Raw genomic sequence first — 14,339 nt, forward strand, 5'->3', positions numbered from 1 at the left:
GATGTGATTTTTTTTTCCCAAGGATTTTAATACATGTTGTGAGTTGGCCTACAGGAAATGTTGTAGTGATTTCCTAACTCCTCACTAGTAGTCTAAAAGAGGCCAATTTTCCCAGCCTTCAGCCAACTCTGGGCATTATTAACCTGACCAGCATGGCTCGTTCCTTCTCCACAGTCTGGTCTCTGGCCACACGCCACCCTCAGGGAAGCCTTCGCTGACCTCCTTATCCAAGACGGTTCAGCCTCCCTCTGCCCCGTTACCCACCTTATCTTCTCTGTAGCACCGGTCACGCTCTGCAGTTATAGGTTATTTGTCTGCTTATCTGTCTGTTCCTGCCTTTTCATCATAAGCCCCATGAGAGCAAGGACCTTGCCTCTCTCGTCCGCGGCTCTGTCTGTAGTACGCTGCCTAGTATATGGTGTATGCTCAATAAATTTTGGTTGAATAAATGTGTCCCCAAAACCTTGACCATTGTTCCCTTTGAGAGTATGTTGACTTCTAGCATTTACCAGGTTCCTAACGAGTCTCCTTGGTTGTTTCCTTCTGTCCTCCAGCTCCCCTACTTCATGAATGAGCTAACTCTGACGGAGCTCGACATGGGAGTAGCTGTGCCAAAAATCCTTCAGGCCTTCAAGCCTTATGTTGATCACCAAGGTAACTCTTAACTGACTCCAGAAAGGAGTGGAGCATTTATATGAGCGTTAGAGTGTTGCCGTCACTGCAGATTGAATACCAAGGCTTTGTGTTTGGAGGGAGTTGGGGGCATTGTAACCATATTTGATGTTGCGTGTCTTCTGTTCTTACCGGTCACAGCCTGAAACCGGTGGGGAGTAGATCAGGACTCCCGCTCCAAGCCCTTCTGGTCTTCTGGATCCTTACAGGTCCTCCTCCACATGCCAGTTAATGGGGGCCCGGCCCCGCATGGTCACAGCCCTTGCCACGGTGAGAGGCAGTGGCTGCATTTCAGGCCCACTTACCCCTCGTGGCTTCTCGTCTGCATGTGCCCCTCCCTGGATTCTTACTGGGAGCTGCCCCTCCTCATAAGTAGTGACATCTTTGCCTTGCCTTAACCTCTAGGATGCAGATTCTTTGAGCTTCATGTTTTATTCTTTCTGTTCCTTTCCACTCCAAGTAGGCACTCAGTAAGTGTTTGAAAAATGAAGACTTATATTGTTGGGCAGTATTTTGAGAGTAAAGGCTCTCTGCTGGAGGGAAGTTCTCTGATTTGGTTTTTAAGACATGTTACAGACACATTATTTATGCCTACCTGTGTATGTGTGCATGTGAGAAGGTGATTAAAATGTGTGGAGAGTTTGAATACAGTTATGATGTAAAGATTTATGTGTATTTTGTGGCACCTTGACAGAAAATTTAGTACCCAGGAGTCTGGTGAAAAGAAGAATGAATTAGGTAGGCAAGAACACTCCATGAGCAGAAAGGGAAAAACCTCCCTGTCATGGAAGTATTCAACTTTTTTTCTAGAATATCCCTCTCCAAGTGAGCCTCTTTCCACTTAAACTGGATTTACATTCTTCCTCAAAGGCTCAGGAACAAAGTAAGGGAGAAAATAATTACAACTTTTCAAGAGAGTGATATTTGTTTTGAAGTAAATATTTTGTAAGATTGATAGACTATAGCATCTACTTTTGTCTCTGTATGGCTGTATCAAGTGGCTCTTGAACATATTTAGTGAAATCAAGTTCTGTGTTGTATACATTTGATGTAAATACAGAGTTTTTTTTGTTTTAACACTACAACTAGCAGCTCTAACAAATCTCTCTAGCACTATTTCAGCTAACAGTGAAGTCCATATTTCTAGGTCTTTAGCATCCCATCGATTTCAGAGAAAGACCAGAGAATTATTTGCAAACCCAGAAGTCCACCTAATAGCACGTCGAAATCACCTGTGACCACTCAATTGTGTCTGCACTTTGATGAATCTGAGTGCTCCTAGGTTTAGTGAATTTCTGGTTCACTAAGAGTAAAACTAGAAAAAATTCTTTGCAAATGGTCTAGCTAGAGTTCTTTCAACCACATGTGAAATTTAAACAGCTGCATTATCTATGTGTAAGGTGCAGAGCTAGGATCTTCGCGCCGACGGCATTCCAGGGCTGCCTGGCTCCCTCTGGCTCTGGGGGCTCTAGGTTGCCCTTTGCTCTTTGCCTCTTTAGGAACTGACTTGTAACGAGCTGGTAAATGATCAGGTAACATAAGCCTCCTGAGAGTCAGGCTTAAAGAAGGTAAATAATACGTGTGCATGCTTTATTTTCTAATGCATTAGCAGTCTCTTATCTCAGAACTGTCCTTTGTTGAACTAGCAGAAATTTCCAATGCGAGGGGAGCAGGGCCATAGCTGGGCTTTGCGGCATCTGAGAAGCGTCCCTGTGGCTGTGAACTCTGCAGCCTCCCAGGGCAGCTTTGTAAGGCTTTGAGTGAAATTCACTAAATGCCTAAGTCTCAAGTCTCTTTCCCGTTCCTCTGGAGCCAGAGCTGCATCAAGAAGTTTTATTATATAGATCAAAGCTTTTGCCAGTTTTTAATCCATTTGAGGCTTACTTAACTCCTTTCAGGGCAAGTTCTAGAGATCTGCCTGCTTTATGTAACAAGGGAAGAAATGTTACTAAAGAAAGGAATGATAAAGCCTGTGGATTTTAAAAGTTTGATCAAATTAGGTTTTTCCAAGTCTGCCAAGGCTACATGTGATGGTATAACAGAAATGAACATGAAGGGACAATGCATCTTGGATTCCATTGCTCTAAGAGAAACCTTTCCTTTGGGGGGAATGAAAATCAGGAGTGACGTGTTAAAACTGACTCTGGAAAGCAGAGTTCACCTTTCAGGGAACTGCCCCCTAGGGTGAAGGGGGCTTTGACTGCTCTCAGGAGGGGGCGCCTCCCAGGGGATCCCCCTACACACCCCACACCCTTATTTTTGGTAATATTTCCTAACTTGTGCTTGTTTGTTGAAGGCACATGGCTTGGGAGGGATATTTGGGCCAGAGCTGCTGGATCGCTCCAGCCTCAGGATGCTCTTCTTGAGGCAGCCCAGAGCGGCGGTTCTGAGCTCCAGCTCTGGGGCCGCACCGCCGGGCTCACAGCTCCTTGTCCTTGGGCAAGTTGTTAACCTCGTCACTAACTCACTCCTCTCTCGGGGGGGAGACTGATGGCACCCACTTGGTGTCTTAAGTGAGTTAATACATGAAAGGCACTCGGAAAGCATCAGGTGCCAAACAAGCTCTAAGTGTTACTGTTGTTATTTTCACCAACATCATCGCTGCCTTCACTGCTGCCACTCTTGGAGAGTTTAGAATGTGAGTGGCTGAGGTGTTCAGTTGGCCCATCCTACAGCTTGAGGCTGGCAGGTCCTCCCAGAACAGATGAAGGGAAAAGGCCATTCCTGCTTCCAGACACACAGCCAGGTTCTAGTGCAGTGGATAAGGGGAAAGGACCACCGTTCCCAGGACCGGAACCGTGGCCGGAAGGTGGAGAGGATCTGAACCTCGGAAACTGGCTGTGCACCTCCTGTCTCTGACCCCTGCCCGCTCCACACACACCTCACCGTGGGGTGGGGGGTGGTCTCCTTCCTTCCCTACAGAGCAGGGCCTCCCCCCCACTCCTCATCCCCACCCCAGGCTGCTGTCCCCGGGGCCTGTCCTCGGGGGGCCTCCAGGCCAAGCCCTTTCCAGTTGTTATATTAACTCTGTTAGGGTAATGTTTGCTCCTTCGTTCATTCAACAAATACTCATTGTGGGGAAAACCCGAATATTTAGAAAAGGGAAAAGGGAAACATTACCCATCGTTCCACCATTCAGAGATAGCCAGGATGACCATTCTGCTACATTTGGTACATTCTTGGTACATTCTCTCCTAATCTTTTTTCTTATGGATAAAAATTAATTAAAAATGTATAGCTCCTTTTTCAAACCCTTAAAGTATTGGGCAGATTGACTGTTTAGACTTGGGAAGGCAATCAGAGGTTCTCTAGCAGGACCCTGCTGTGTTTAGATGCATAAGCCAAAGCCCAGACAGGGCGTGATGTGCCAGAGATCACTCAGCAGCCTCGCTTTTCCGTGCTGCTCCGCAGCTTCTAGGCCAGAGCCAGAGGCTTGCCGCGCGTACCAGCTCCGGGCCAGGCCACCCGCGTTTGGGCCCTGCTCCTTCATTATCCAGCAGCAAGGCCTTGGGGAGGTTCTAAGCACTCAACACCTTGAGCTTCTCGTCCATAGAGTGAGGATGGCAGTAGCCTCTCCCCTGTTGCTTGTGGAGGAGATTAAACGCTTCATGTCAGCACTCAGAGAGCACACGTGACACGCGGGAAGCCATCGGTCTTCGTTACTGCTGCAGCTGCTGCAAAGCTTGATGAGTAGAGTCTTCCCGAAGGGGTTTGGTGGGGACCCTCGTCTGTCAGCCAGGTTCTTCTCTTCCATGCCTGGGACTAGTGACCTCAGAGCAGTGCCTGCAGGGGTGTCAGCAGTGTCAGAATGAGCCAAGGCTGTGGACTGTGACCCCTCAGGTTCAGATTAATTAATTTAGTCTTCAGGGCTTTTGCTACGCGGAGTTTGTCTGCAAATGGTCATTGAGCGTCCACGTGGACAGAGTGCCGCGTGGCACCGTTTTTGCCCTGTTTCAAGATACCCGATTAACAACCCGAATTTCCACCAAAGGGCTTGGATTCTGTGGAAAGATGACCATGTCCCACAGGAAGAGGAAGCTGGTCTGTCTTCAGAGATGCCTGTAGTTGTGTCTGGCAGGTCCATCATCTACATTTGTCTTCCAGACCTTGATCTGTGGTGCCTGGTGCCTTTGTTCAGTGCTGGGACTGAAGCTACTCTGCCAGCGGAGTATTGCAGAAAAGTGGAACCAGGGCAGTCTGTGAGCTGTCTGTTCGTCTGGCTACACCCTCATCAAGAGGGCAGCTGCCTGAGGTCGATCACGGTGACAGGGCCAGACTGTGGGGCTCAGCACTGAGAAGAATGGCACATATACTCTCTGACCAGATCTGTGTTGCACAAGGAAAATATACCTTTTGTGGGAAAGGGAAAAAAAATACTCATTTGTGGAACTTGGGTTGGGGCGGGGAGGAGAGACTCTGATTTGGGACTGTGTTGACCTTGAAAGGTGGAGCTGTTTCCAAGAACGGTTACAGGTAGACAAAACCAAAAATGACATCTGTCCTAGGGGACACATCCAATTACAAGGAATAATACTAGTTTTCTGCAGCATCTGAGTGAGCAGTATGGCACCAGTCTGTTTGCCAGGGACGAAACGGTCACTGATGTGGTCGTCTAAGAGCTGAATAACTCAAACATCTGTTCTTGGTAAAATCAGTGTATTATTAAATCTTCCATTTTAAGAGCTTTTGTTTTTTGGATGCCAAATGTTGGCTTTCAGAGTGAAAATCAGCCATCAGTTACGGGTACAGGGATAGTGGAGGAGCAGGTAACATGAGCCAGACCCTGTGAGCAAGGCTTTAGGGCCTCTTACCTCCTCCTGAGCAACCCCTGCCCCATTAAACCTGTTCCAGTGAGACTGAGGCCTTTTAGCTATTTTAATAGTAAATACGACAGTGAACTGCTGAGTGAAAGTACTAGATTTATTCGAGCACAGTAGGACTGCTCCTGAGGCCATGGAGTCTATTAAATCAACTACCAGGGAGAAGGCGGAAGAACCTCTGTTCTACTCGTCTCTGGTGACATGTACCAGGGCATGTGTACTATCTCTGCTGGCATCTAGGTCTGCTCTGTACCAGGTGGCCCAGGCCGTCGTTACTCTTCTTCAGGCATAAACTTCCAGAGGACAGGGATTCACTTCAGTGTCTTGAGCTCTGATAGCTTGCGTTAAGAACTAAATAAACATTTTGAGGTGGAGCGAGCAGTAGCTTTTGCCACAGTCTGAGTAGCAGTGGTGGTAACTGATCCTTCCCTCACGAGGCTGAAGAGAAACAGAAAAACAGCCCTCCGAGCTCCTCAAGTCCTTGTGTGAAGACTGACTGAAGTTTGTCATGTTCATTGTTAGTTGTGTTTCCCTTGTAGCCAGTGAAGGGCCGGTTTTTTAAGGACTTGTTGGTAATCAGGTGCCACCCTTCGCCACTGGACAGCCTCACAATGTGAAGACCCCTCATGTGGTGGAGATTGTTACGGACTGAATGTCTGTGTTCCCCCCAAACTCATATGTTGAGGCACTAACCTGCAATGTGATGGTATTTAGAGATGGGGCCTTTGGGGTGATTAAGTTTAGATGAGGTCATGGTGGGATTAGTGCCCTCATGAGAAGAGAGACCAGAGAGATAGCTCGCTCGCTGTGCCACATGAGGACACGGGAGAAGGCAGTTGTCTGCAGGCCAGGAACAGAGCCCTCACCAAGAATGAATCGCCAGCACCTTGATCTTGGACTTGCAACCTCCAGAACTGTGCCAAATAAATGTCCGTGTTTCAGCCACGCAGTTTGTGGTATTTTGTTACAGCAGCCTAAGAAGACTAAGACCAGACCCTTTGTGTTCATGCCCTTTCCAGAGAACCTCTCAGGACTGGCTGCCTTACGCGTATTTAAAGATTTAAAAAATTGCCTTGCTCCTTAACTTCTGGTTTTTGTCCTTGATCACTACCAAGACCAGATGGTTACAGGAAGCAACATTTTAAATGAAATGCCTCACAAGCAAGTCTTAACCTTTGTCAAGAGCCCAGAAGAAAAAGCTCTGTTCCCGCACTCACCCAGGCGAGGAACATGCAGCTCGTTAGGGTTAGGGTGCCACTCAGAGCACAGTGTCTGTCCCCACTTCACAGTGTTGCTACATTTGTCCTCATTGAGAAGACAGCCTTTCTAGTAACTGCTGATGTCGTCTTTCAGTCCTGCAAGGTGGGAGCTCCTAACTCACCCTTTATGTAACCACGTGGTTTCGGCTCTCGCTACGTGCACTCCAAGGTTTTCAGGGAGCTTTTTGCCACTGAATCATTGTCACAGACGCGTGTTTTTCTTTGCACCTAATGTTAAAATTGTCATCTTACCCTCATCTGAATGCAAGCACGTCGTATTAAGATAACTTGTTTGAATGTTTGCAGTTTATATCTGTATTTAAAGATTCTCAAACCATTCTTGACTCCTTCATATCTACACTGAGAATGGGGGCTGAGCAAGGCCCCTGGGTGGGCCTCATGGAACATCTACAATGATACAAGAAACAGGCTTCATCCCCTACGCAGGAGCTTGGTCAGATGTCCTCGCCTTGCCCGCTCCCCAGCCTGGACAGGGCTCTCTGGCTGCCCAGTGCAGCCTCTTCCCTCTGGCCCCGTGTCCTCCTCTGGTCTGGTCCCCGTCTGCTATGGCAACAGCAGCAAGCTAGGCTGTAGCTCAGAGTGGTTAGAAGAAGGAAGTGGCTGGTGATGGATGAGAAAGGGGAGAGCCCTGCCAGGATGCAGCAAGAGCCAGGCTGTACAAGCCGTGTGGCCTTCCCTGTACAGATGAGGAGGCCGGTGCCTAGACACTGAGAAACTTCCAGGGGAATTCAAGCCCCGGTCCATGTGACTGGACTCCATGTGCTTTTCCCTCTTCCCAGCCTCAGCTCCCGGCAGGGGGGCTGGACCACACGTAATTGAGTAGAATGTCCCGATGATTGGGCTGTGGGCCAGCTGTTTACCAAACCTGTGTCCATATCCCCTCATTTAAAAAACAGACAAACAGAACCTTCCACTTTATTATAACAAGTAAAATTCTGGTGCCTTTAATATGACAACCTTCGAAGGCAAATACATACTAGTAATATTTATTGGAAACCTGACTGGGATTTTCAAAGGAAATGATTATGTCTGAATACATACCGCAACCAGGTAGTTTGAGTCTATTGATTCTCAAGTTAAATAAAGCTGGCGATATACAAGAAGAAATATCTTCTTTATTGATGTTCCATTTATATTGAGTTTAAAATCTACTAATATCAAGCCTTTTGCCCTAATACCCTGTCTGCTGGAAGTGATTAATGACTAAATGTCTTTATTAAAGCAGATGTGCCCTTTATTTCCAGTAACACTGCCTCTGAAGAGCAAGCTAATTAATGATTTTTAAATGTTTAATGTAAGCAAGAAATAAAGCAGTTTTGTGTGTTGCTGCAAAGAAGACATTCACAACTGATCTGCATATCACTTAATTAAACCAGGTCATTCACAGAAAATAATTATCTTCAATTATGATAAAAAGAATTTGGTGAAAGCAAAATGGAAATTATTCTGCCTTTAGTGAGGAGTTACACCAATAGCGCTTACTGAAGCTAAGAAAGCAATTATCTGAGGTGGTGGCCAAACAGGGGATAAGTTATTTACTGTAATTGCTTGGAAATGCGGCTGTGTGTGAACAGTGGTTTTAGATTAATTTCCTGCTTCCTTTTAGATATTGTCATTTGTCTTATGAGGATCTATAAAACTTTATTTACATTTAAACACCCACTTGAAGGACCATGTTTTTTTTTTCACTGTATTATTGATTTATTCTTTTTGCATTTTAAAAAAGTTACACTTGTTGAATATACTGTTAGTACCCACAAGCCAGCTAGCAGATCTGGTTTTTTTTAATTAATTTTTTTTTATATAGCAGGTTCTTATTAGTCATCAATTTTATACACATCAGTCTATACATGTCAATCCCAATCTCCCAATTCATCACACACACACACCCGCCCCCCCGCGCTTTCCCCCCTTGATGTCCATACGTTTGTTCTCTGCATCTGTGTCTCAACTTCTGCCCTGCAAACTGGTTCATCTGTACCATTTTTCTAGGTTCCACATACATGTGTTAATATACGATATTCGTTTTTCTCTTTCTGACTTATTCACTCTATGACAGTCTCTAGATCCATCCACGTCTCAACAAATGACCCAATTTCGTTTCTTTTTATGGCTGAGTAATATTCCATTGTATATATGTACCACATCTTCTTTATCCATTCGTCTGTTGATGGGCATTTAGGTTGCTTCCACGACCTGGCTATTGTAAATAGTGCTGCAGTGAACACTGGGGTGCGTGTGAGGACCATGTTTTGATGGGAAGTCCATGAGGTGTTACAGAGCTTGGACTCGGTTAAGTCACAGCATAGTCTGTCCCACCTGCTGAATCATAGGACCCTGGGGTAGAAAAGGTTGTGAGATGACTGACCCCTATTTGCATTTTAGACTTCTGGTCAGTGGCCACTTCTGCTTGGTGGACCTTCCCAGTGAAATTCTGCAAAGCCAAAAGCCTCTAAGATATGCTCTATGCTCTCATTGACATGAGTGTCTTTTCTAAGGAACAGGTGGTTTTTTGTTTTCTTTTTTAACATCTTTATTGGAGTATAATTGCTTTACAATGGTGTGTTAGTTTCTGCTTTATAACAAAGTGAATCAGCTATACATATACATATATCCCCATATCTCCTCCCTCTTGCATCTCCCTCCCTCCCTCCCTATCCCACCCCTCTAGGGGGTCACAAAACACCGAGCTGATCTCCCTGTGCTATGCGGCTGCTTCCCACTAGCTATCTGTTTTACATTTGGTCATGTGTATATGTCCATGCCACTCTCTCACTTCGCCCCAGCTTACCCTTCCCCCTCCCCGTGTCCTCAAGTCCATTCTCTACATCTGCGTCATTAAGGAACAGGTTTTTCAACTAAGGTACAAAGTGGTTACCCAACTTTATCTAGATAATCCTGGGGCTTGAACACGAATTCTTTTGATTCCATTCCTACGCAATTTCCAGAAAGAAGAGGGTTCTAAAAGGTTTTGTCACCATCCTTATCATACCAAGCTAAACCTGAACCATTTTCTGTGCCCCTCCCCTCCCCCACCCCCAAACAATAGATAATTTTAAGAAAGACAGTGGTTCTCACTTGTGTCTTTAAAGAGCCCAGCTTGCTGTGAAGTCTCTGCACCTCTCTTCTGCCTCTAACCAGCTGGGACAACGCAGACCTCGTCCTGGCTTTGCCCTGGCACAAGCCATGTCCTCCTGCTGGGAGTGTGTTTCTTACCCAAAGTGAGAAGAACCCAGAGGACAGGACCCTGAGCTCACTGTGACCATTTTAACGGATGTTGAAATACTGGCAATTTGCCAGATGCTTGAACTGTTTCCAGAAACTTTTCTTTTCACGGTCTCTTCTTGCATGCATTGGCAGTACAGGCAATATATATAGACTTTCAATGTGATACCTACTTAGATACTTTAAAATATAAATTTTAATCTGTCACTTATAGTCATGTTTTTCCAGTGGGGGGGAAAAAACCTTCTGTTTTTTCACCATTTCTCCAGGACTCTGGATCGATTTGGAAATGTCCTACAACGGGTCCTTTCTGATGACTCTTGAGACCAAAATGAATTTGACCAAACTAGGTAAAGAGCCTCTTGTTGAAGCCCTGAAGGTTGGAGAAATTGGCAAAGAAGGGTAAGGGGCTATATGAATTTACTAACCCAACCCTGGGGAACCACCTCCTTCCTCGAGCCCTTGAGAAGCAGCTTTAATGTGTGTAGCCCCAATGTTGAGCGCGAGCTTCATGTAAGTGCTTCCTGGCCCCGGAGGATTTCAGTGAATAGTTTCCTGGTTTCACCCCCTGCAGACTGTGAGTCCCCGCCTCTGCTCAGTGCCGTAGGCCTTGGTGCTGCCAGTGGAGCATACAGTGTCGATTACCTGGAAAGCATCCCTGACTCAGACCAGCCGGGCAGGCTGCACAATAAGATGCTTTGTGAAGAGAAGCATCATCCAGCAGTTTCCTCCTTCAGCTTTGCAGCCACGCACAGCACTGTGTGGGCCAGGCTGAGGTGCTTCAGGGGGCTGCCTGCTGTAATCACAGCGTCAGAGTTATTTATAATTAGACGATTGATCTTGTAGCCAAGAGGGTGCTCCTAAAGTGTTTGGAGACGCCTTTCCCCTAAATAATACAATGTCTATTTTCTTAGTAAACTCCTCTCTTTGTAGAAGATACTGCATCTGTTGCCGAGTTTGTCTAATTTAGTAAATATTTCCAATTTGTGAGATAGTTAATGAAGCTGATTCTTTTTCTTAGATGCCTGGAATGGATAAGCTGGCACTGTCACATTCCCACACACCTTAAAAACGACTGCTTCAGACTACACGTTTAAATTATATTATTGTTTTTACCAAACTAAAAATGCTGATTGGAGTCTGCTTCTCACATCTTCAGCCCCTTTGCATGGAATTAGCAGTACAGTGATCGGAAAATGCCACAAGGAGCCACCTTCTCAGCATCTAAATATAAATATGAGACACAGGCTCTTAGATGTTTGCTATATTATGATGCTGACCTGATGCTTGTATTCATACTTGTGGTGAAAGCACAGTAGATGGGGGAGTTGGATCATACATTTGAGAACGTTCTTTCACTAAGGTGATTCCGAGTTGTCCAGGTGACTTAATGAAAATGTTCATATTTTAAATTTTGGAGAATTTCACTTGCTGTATGCAGTCTAACCTGTATCTGTGCTATTTTCCTTTCACTTTTCTACTGTTTTGTTAAAATGTGTTTGGATTCGGCAATCTGTGGATTGTGTTTTCCGGTGAGTGGTATTGATCAGCCCTCCATGTAGCATTTCATACCCCATCAGTGCTGAGCCTCATTCGGCCCCATGTGACACCGCGAGGAAGCTTGTCCTTTCATCATGTTCCCCAACATAAAGGCACCGTTTGTAGACCTGAGTGGATTGAGATCAGGAGCATTTAAGAGGCTTTCCTGGGGGGAGAGTCGTACAGACTTCCTTGATTCGTATTTCCGGGGTCCTGATCTAGCCCTCTAGTCAGACTCAGCTTCTGTCCCCAGCTGTCCCGACCCCGACGCCATGCCCAGCTGAGCGCCATCAGGCCAGCCTTGGGACGGCAAAGTTGCAGAACCAGCTGCCAGTAAAACCAAGCACCTTAGGCAGAAGCAGTCTTGAAAATGAGCTCTGACTAACCGGGAGCAGGACAGAGCAGACTTCGGTCAGGAGCATTTGTGCAGGGAGCCGTTTCTGGAAACAGCCCTGTGCTGGCCCAGGGCTGCTGGGACTCCATTGGAAAGAGGGGTCTTGGGAGCAGGTAGGGCCCCACCACAGCCAGGTCCCTGAGATCCTTGCCACTGAGGCATTCCATGTTCACTGTTATTCATGCAGCTCTCTTGGCACAATTTCAAGTTCATAAACTCAGCTGATTGGAGGACAGACACGTTTCTGAGCAAGCAGTGCTTCTCTAGACTGCATGAAAAAAGTCCTCTGCGTTAGGATTATAATGGTATTATATTTAATTTATAATATATATCTAAAGCACCATTTTTTTCCAGTAGAGTCTGGTATAAAATGTTTTGCTTCTTCCTGTGAGGGTGTTAAATTTTATGTTGATGTGTAATTGGCTGTCATTTAATTTTAAAAGCAAGGAAAAATACAATCTCAAAGCACTTGGGAGGAAAACGCCTGGATAAATGAATCCTTAACCCTTTTTTGCATAAAGGACCCCCTTGGGAATCTGAGAGCTCTGGATCCTTCCCCCAGAGAATGCCTACACATGCACCGTTTGGCTCACAATTTCTGGGAGCTTCGAGAGCCTCTCAAAAGCCCATCCATAGCTAAGAGCCTGATCCCAGAAGTGATTCTAGCATCACTTCTCCTCCTCAGTCAGGAGCTATGGAATCGCCCTGAGGCTGGATGCCAGAGGAGAGGCAGAGCCCCTGCACCTGTGGCTGTTACTGAGCGTGTGATCTTTGGTTTCCTTGAGGAAGCCTCTCCTAGAGCAGCACGTGTGAGTGGTGGGTCCGCGGCAGCCCTTTCCTCCAGGCCCTCCCTTTAGCCCGTGGCCGCCTGTCCAGGGCCTCACTTCTGGGCAAGGGCTTGTCCCCTGCCGTCCTGCTCTGGCAGGGCCTCTGCTTTGTCTCGCTGCTTTTGTCTGTCCCCCTTCAAGTGTGCAAATGACTGTGCCGTGGGGAGTACCTGAGGAGGTGCTGCTCAGCCTGTGGGAAGTCCTGCTTACTGTAGAAAGTTTGTAAGGACCCTGAGGCTGGTGGTAAGAAACTGAAGTCTGTGTCGCTTCACTCTAGTGAAGGCCTTTCCCTCTGAAATGTGGGTACCCTTTATATTTGCAGACATTTTTCCTTGAGTCTTTGTATTTCCCGAATAGTCTTCTTGTTACACATTGTAGTTACAGTGACTTTGGGGCGATAGACACTCAAAATGGAATTCAGGTGGTGAGCTGGGCAGCCTGAACTTTAGGAATTGGCCTGAAGGGGACCTAAGCGAGTCAGGAAGGGGAATGTGCTGCTCGTTGGCTGCTCTTTAAATGCACATCGGGGCGGGCGTTTCCTGGAAGGCCCTTGGCCCGTCCGTGCTCTACCACGGCAGCCTGGGCTGGCGTGCAAGTCCCTGCATGGGGCCCCCACCCCGACCCCTGTATTGGGCCGCTAGTCCCCGGTGTACCCGGGTCCACCACCCCGCCCCGAGGCCCTGATATTCTGGGAGCCCAGTGCTTGTCACCCACGCCGTGACTCAGTCTAGCTCTGGGGGTGTACGTGCACATGTGTGTGGCAGATACATGGGCCCGACTTCTGTTAAAGGAAACGAATGCACTTTCGTGAGCGTGGGCCCCCTCCAAGCAGTCCTCACTGGGCTGTTTAATCTAATTATGCACCCTTCACTTAAAGCATTTTTTGGAGCTGCTTTTTAGAGTTGCCTCCGGAGTCTGTGACATTCCTTTAAGTATTCTGAGTGACAGCAAATCTTCCTACTTTCTAGATGGATTGGATCTTTGAGAAATTGCCAGACGTCGTTCAGAGGTGATGGTGATTATGAGACTAAGAAATTAAATGTTTTGTTCAAGACAGAGAGTATCAGTGATAAAATAACGCACTTTTTCTTATGTGTCCGACTGCAAGCGCATTTCCAAAAAGATTTTTAGCAGAGGCAGCAAAACTGGAATAAGCCCTTTAAGGTGACTCTTGAAAGGATATGACACTTATCTCGAATTCTAAGGTGTGTTTAAAAAAGTAGGCTTACCGTGTTCTAGCACATCTTATATAAGAATGTGCAGGGTGTCTTTCTCTGAAATTCATCATAAGGTTGAGATCACAAAATGCATGTTTGGTGATAAAACTTGAATATCTGCCAAATATTTAATTACACTTTTAATTAGTAAGTATTGGGTGCTGCATAGTACAGCCCCCTATGCCGAGAGGAGAGGTACCATTTGGTCACAGTCAGAATTTCATGTCATCTGATCTGTTTTAACTGACAGAGCATTGTCTAAATGATTAACTTCAAGCCACAAAATTTGTCCTGTTCTCTGTCCTGTGGAGGATTAATTCAGGAACCCGAGAGCTCACTGCAGTGCTCAGCCTTTGGCATCTTCT

General features: G+C 46.3%; 1 protein-coding gene across 3 annotated transcripts in view; it reads left to right on the top strand.

The window, feature by feature from the left end:
• The window catches only part of TEX2 (testis expressed 2), a 107,484-nt gene that overhangs the window by 82,877 nt on the left and 10,268 nt on the right, over positions 1–14,339 (top strand). For all 3 annotated transcript variants that reach the window (XM_059997396.1, XM_059997394.1, XM_059997395.1), the window contains exons 7-8: positions 555–654; positions 10,267–10,399. In XM_059997396.1, coding sequence (XP_059853379.1) covers positions 555–654; positions 10,267–10,399 — 233 coding nt within the window. The remainder of the gene's footprint in view (positions 1–554; positions 655–10,266; positions 10,400–14,339) is intronic.

This window comes from Delphinus delphis, chromosome 19 (assembly GCF_949987515.2).
Source record: "Delphinus delphis chromosome 19, mDelDel1.2, whole genome shotgun sequence".
NCBI classification, from domain to species: Eukaryota; Metazoa; Chordata; class Mammalia; order Artiodactyla; family Delphinidae; genus Delphinus; species Delphinus delphis.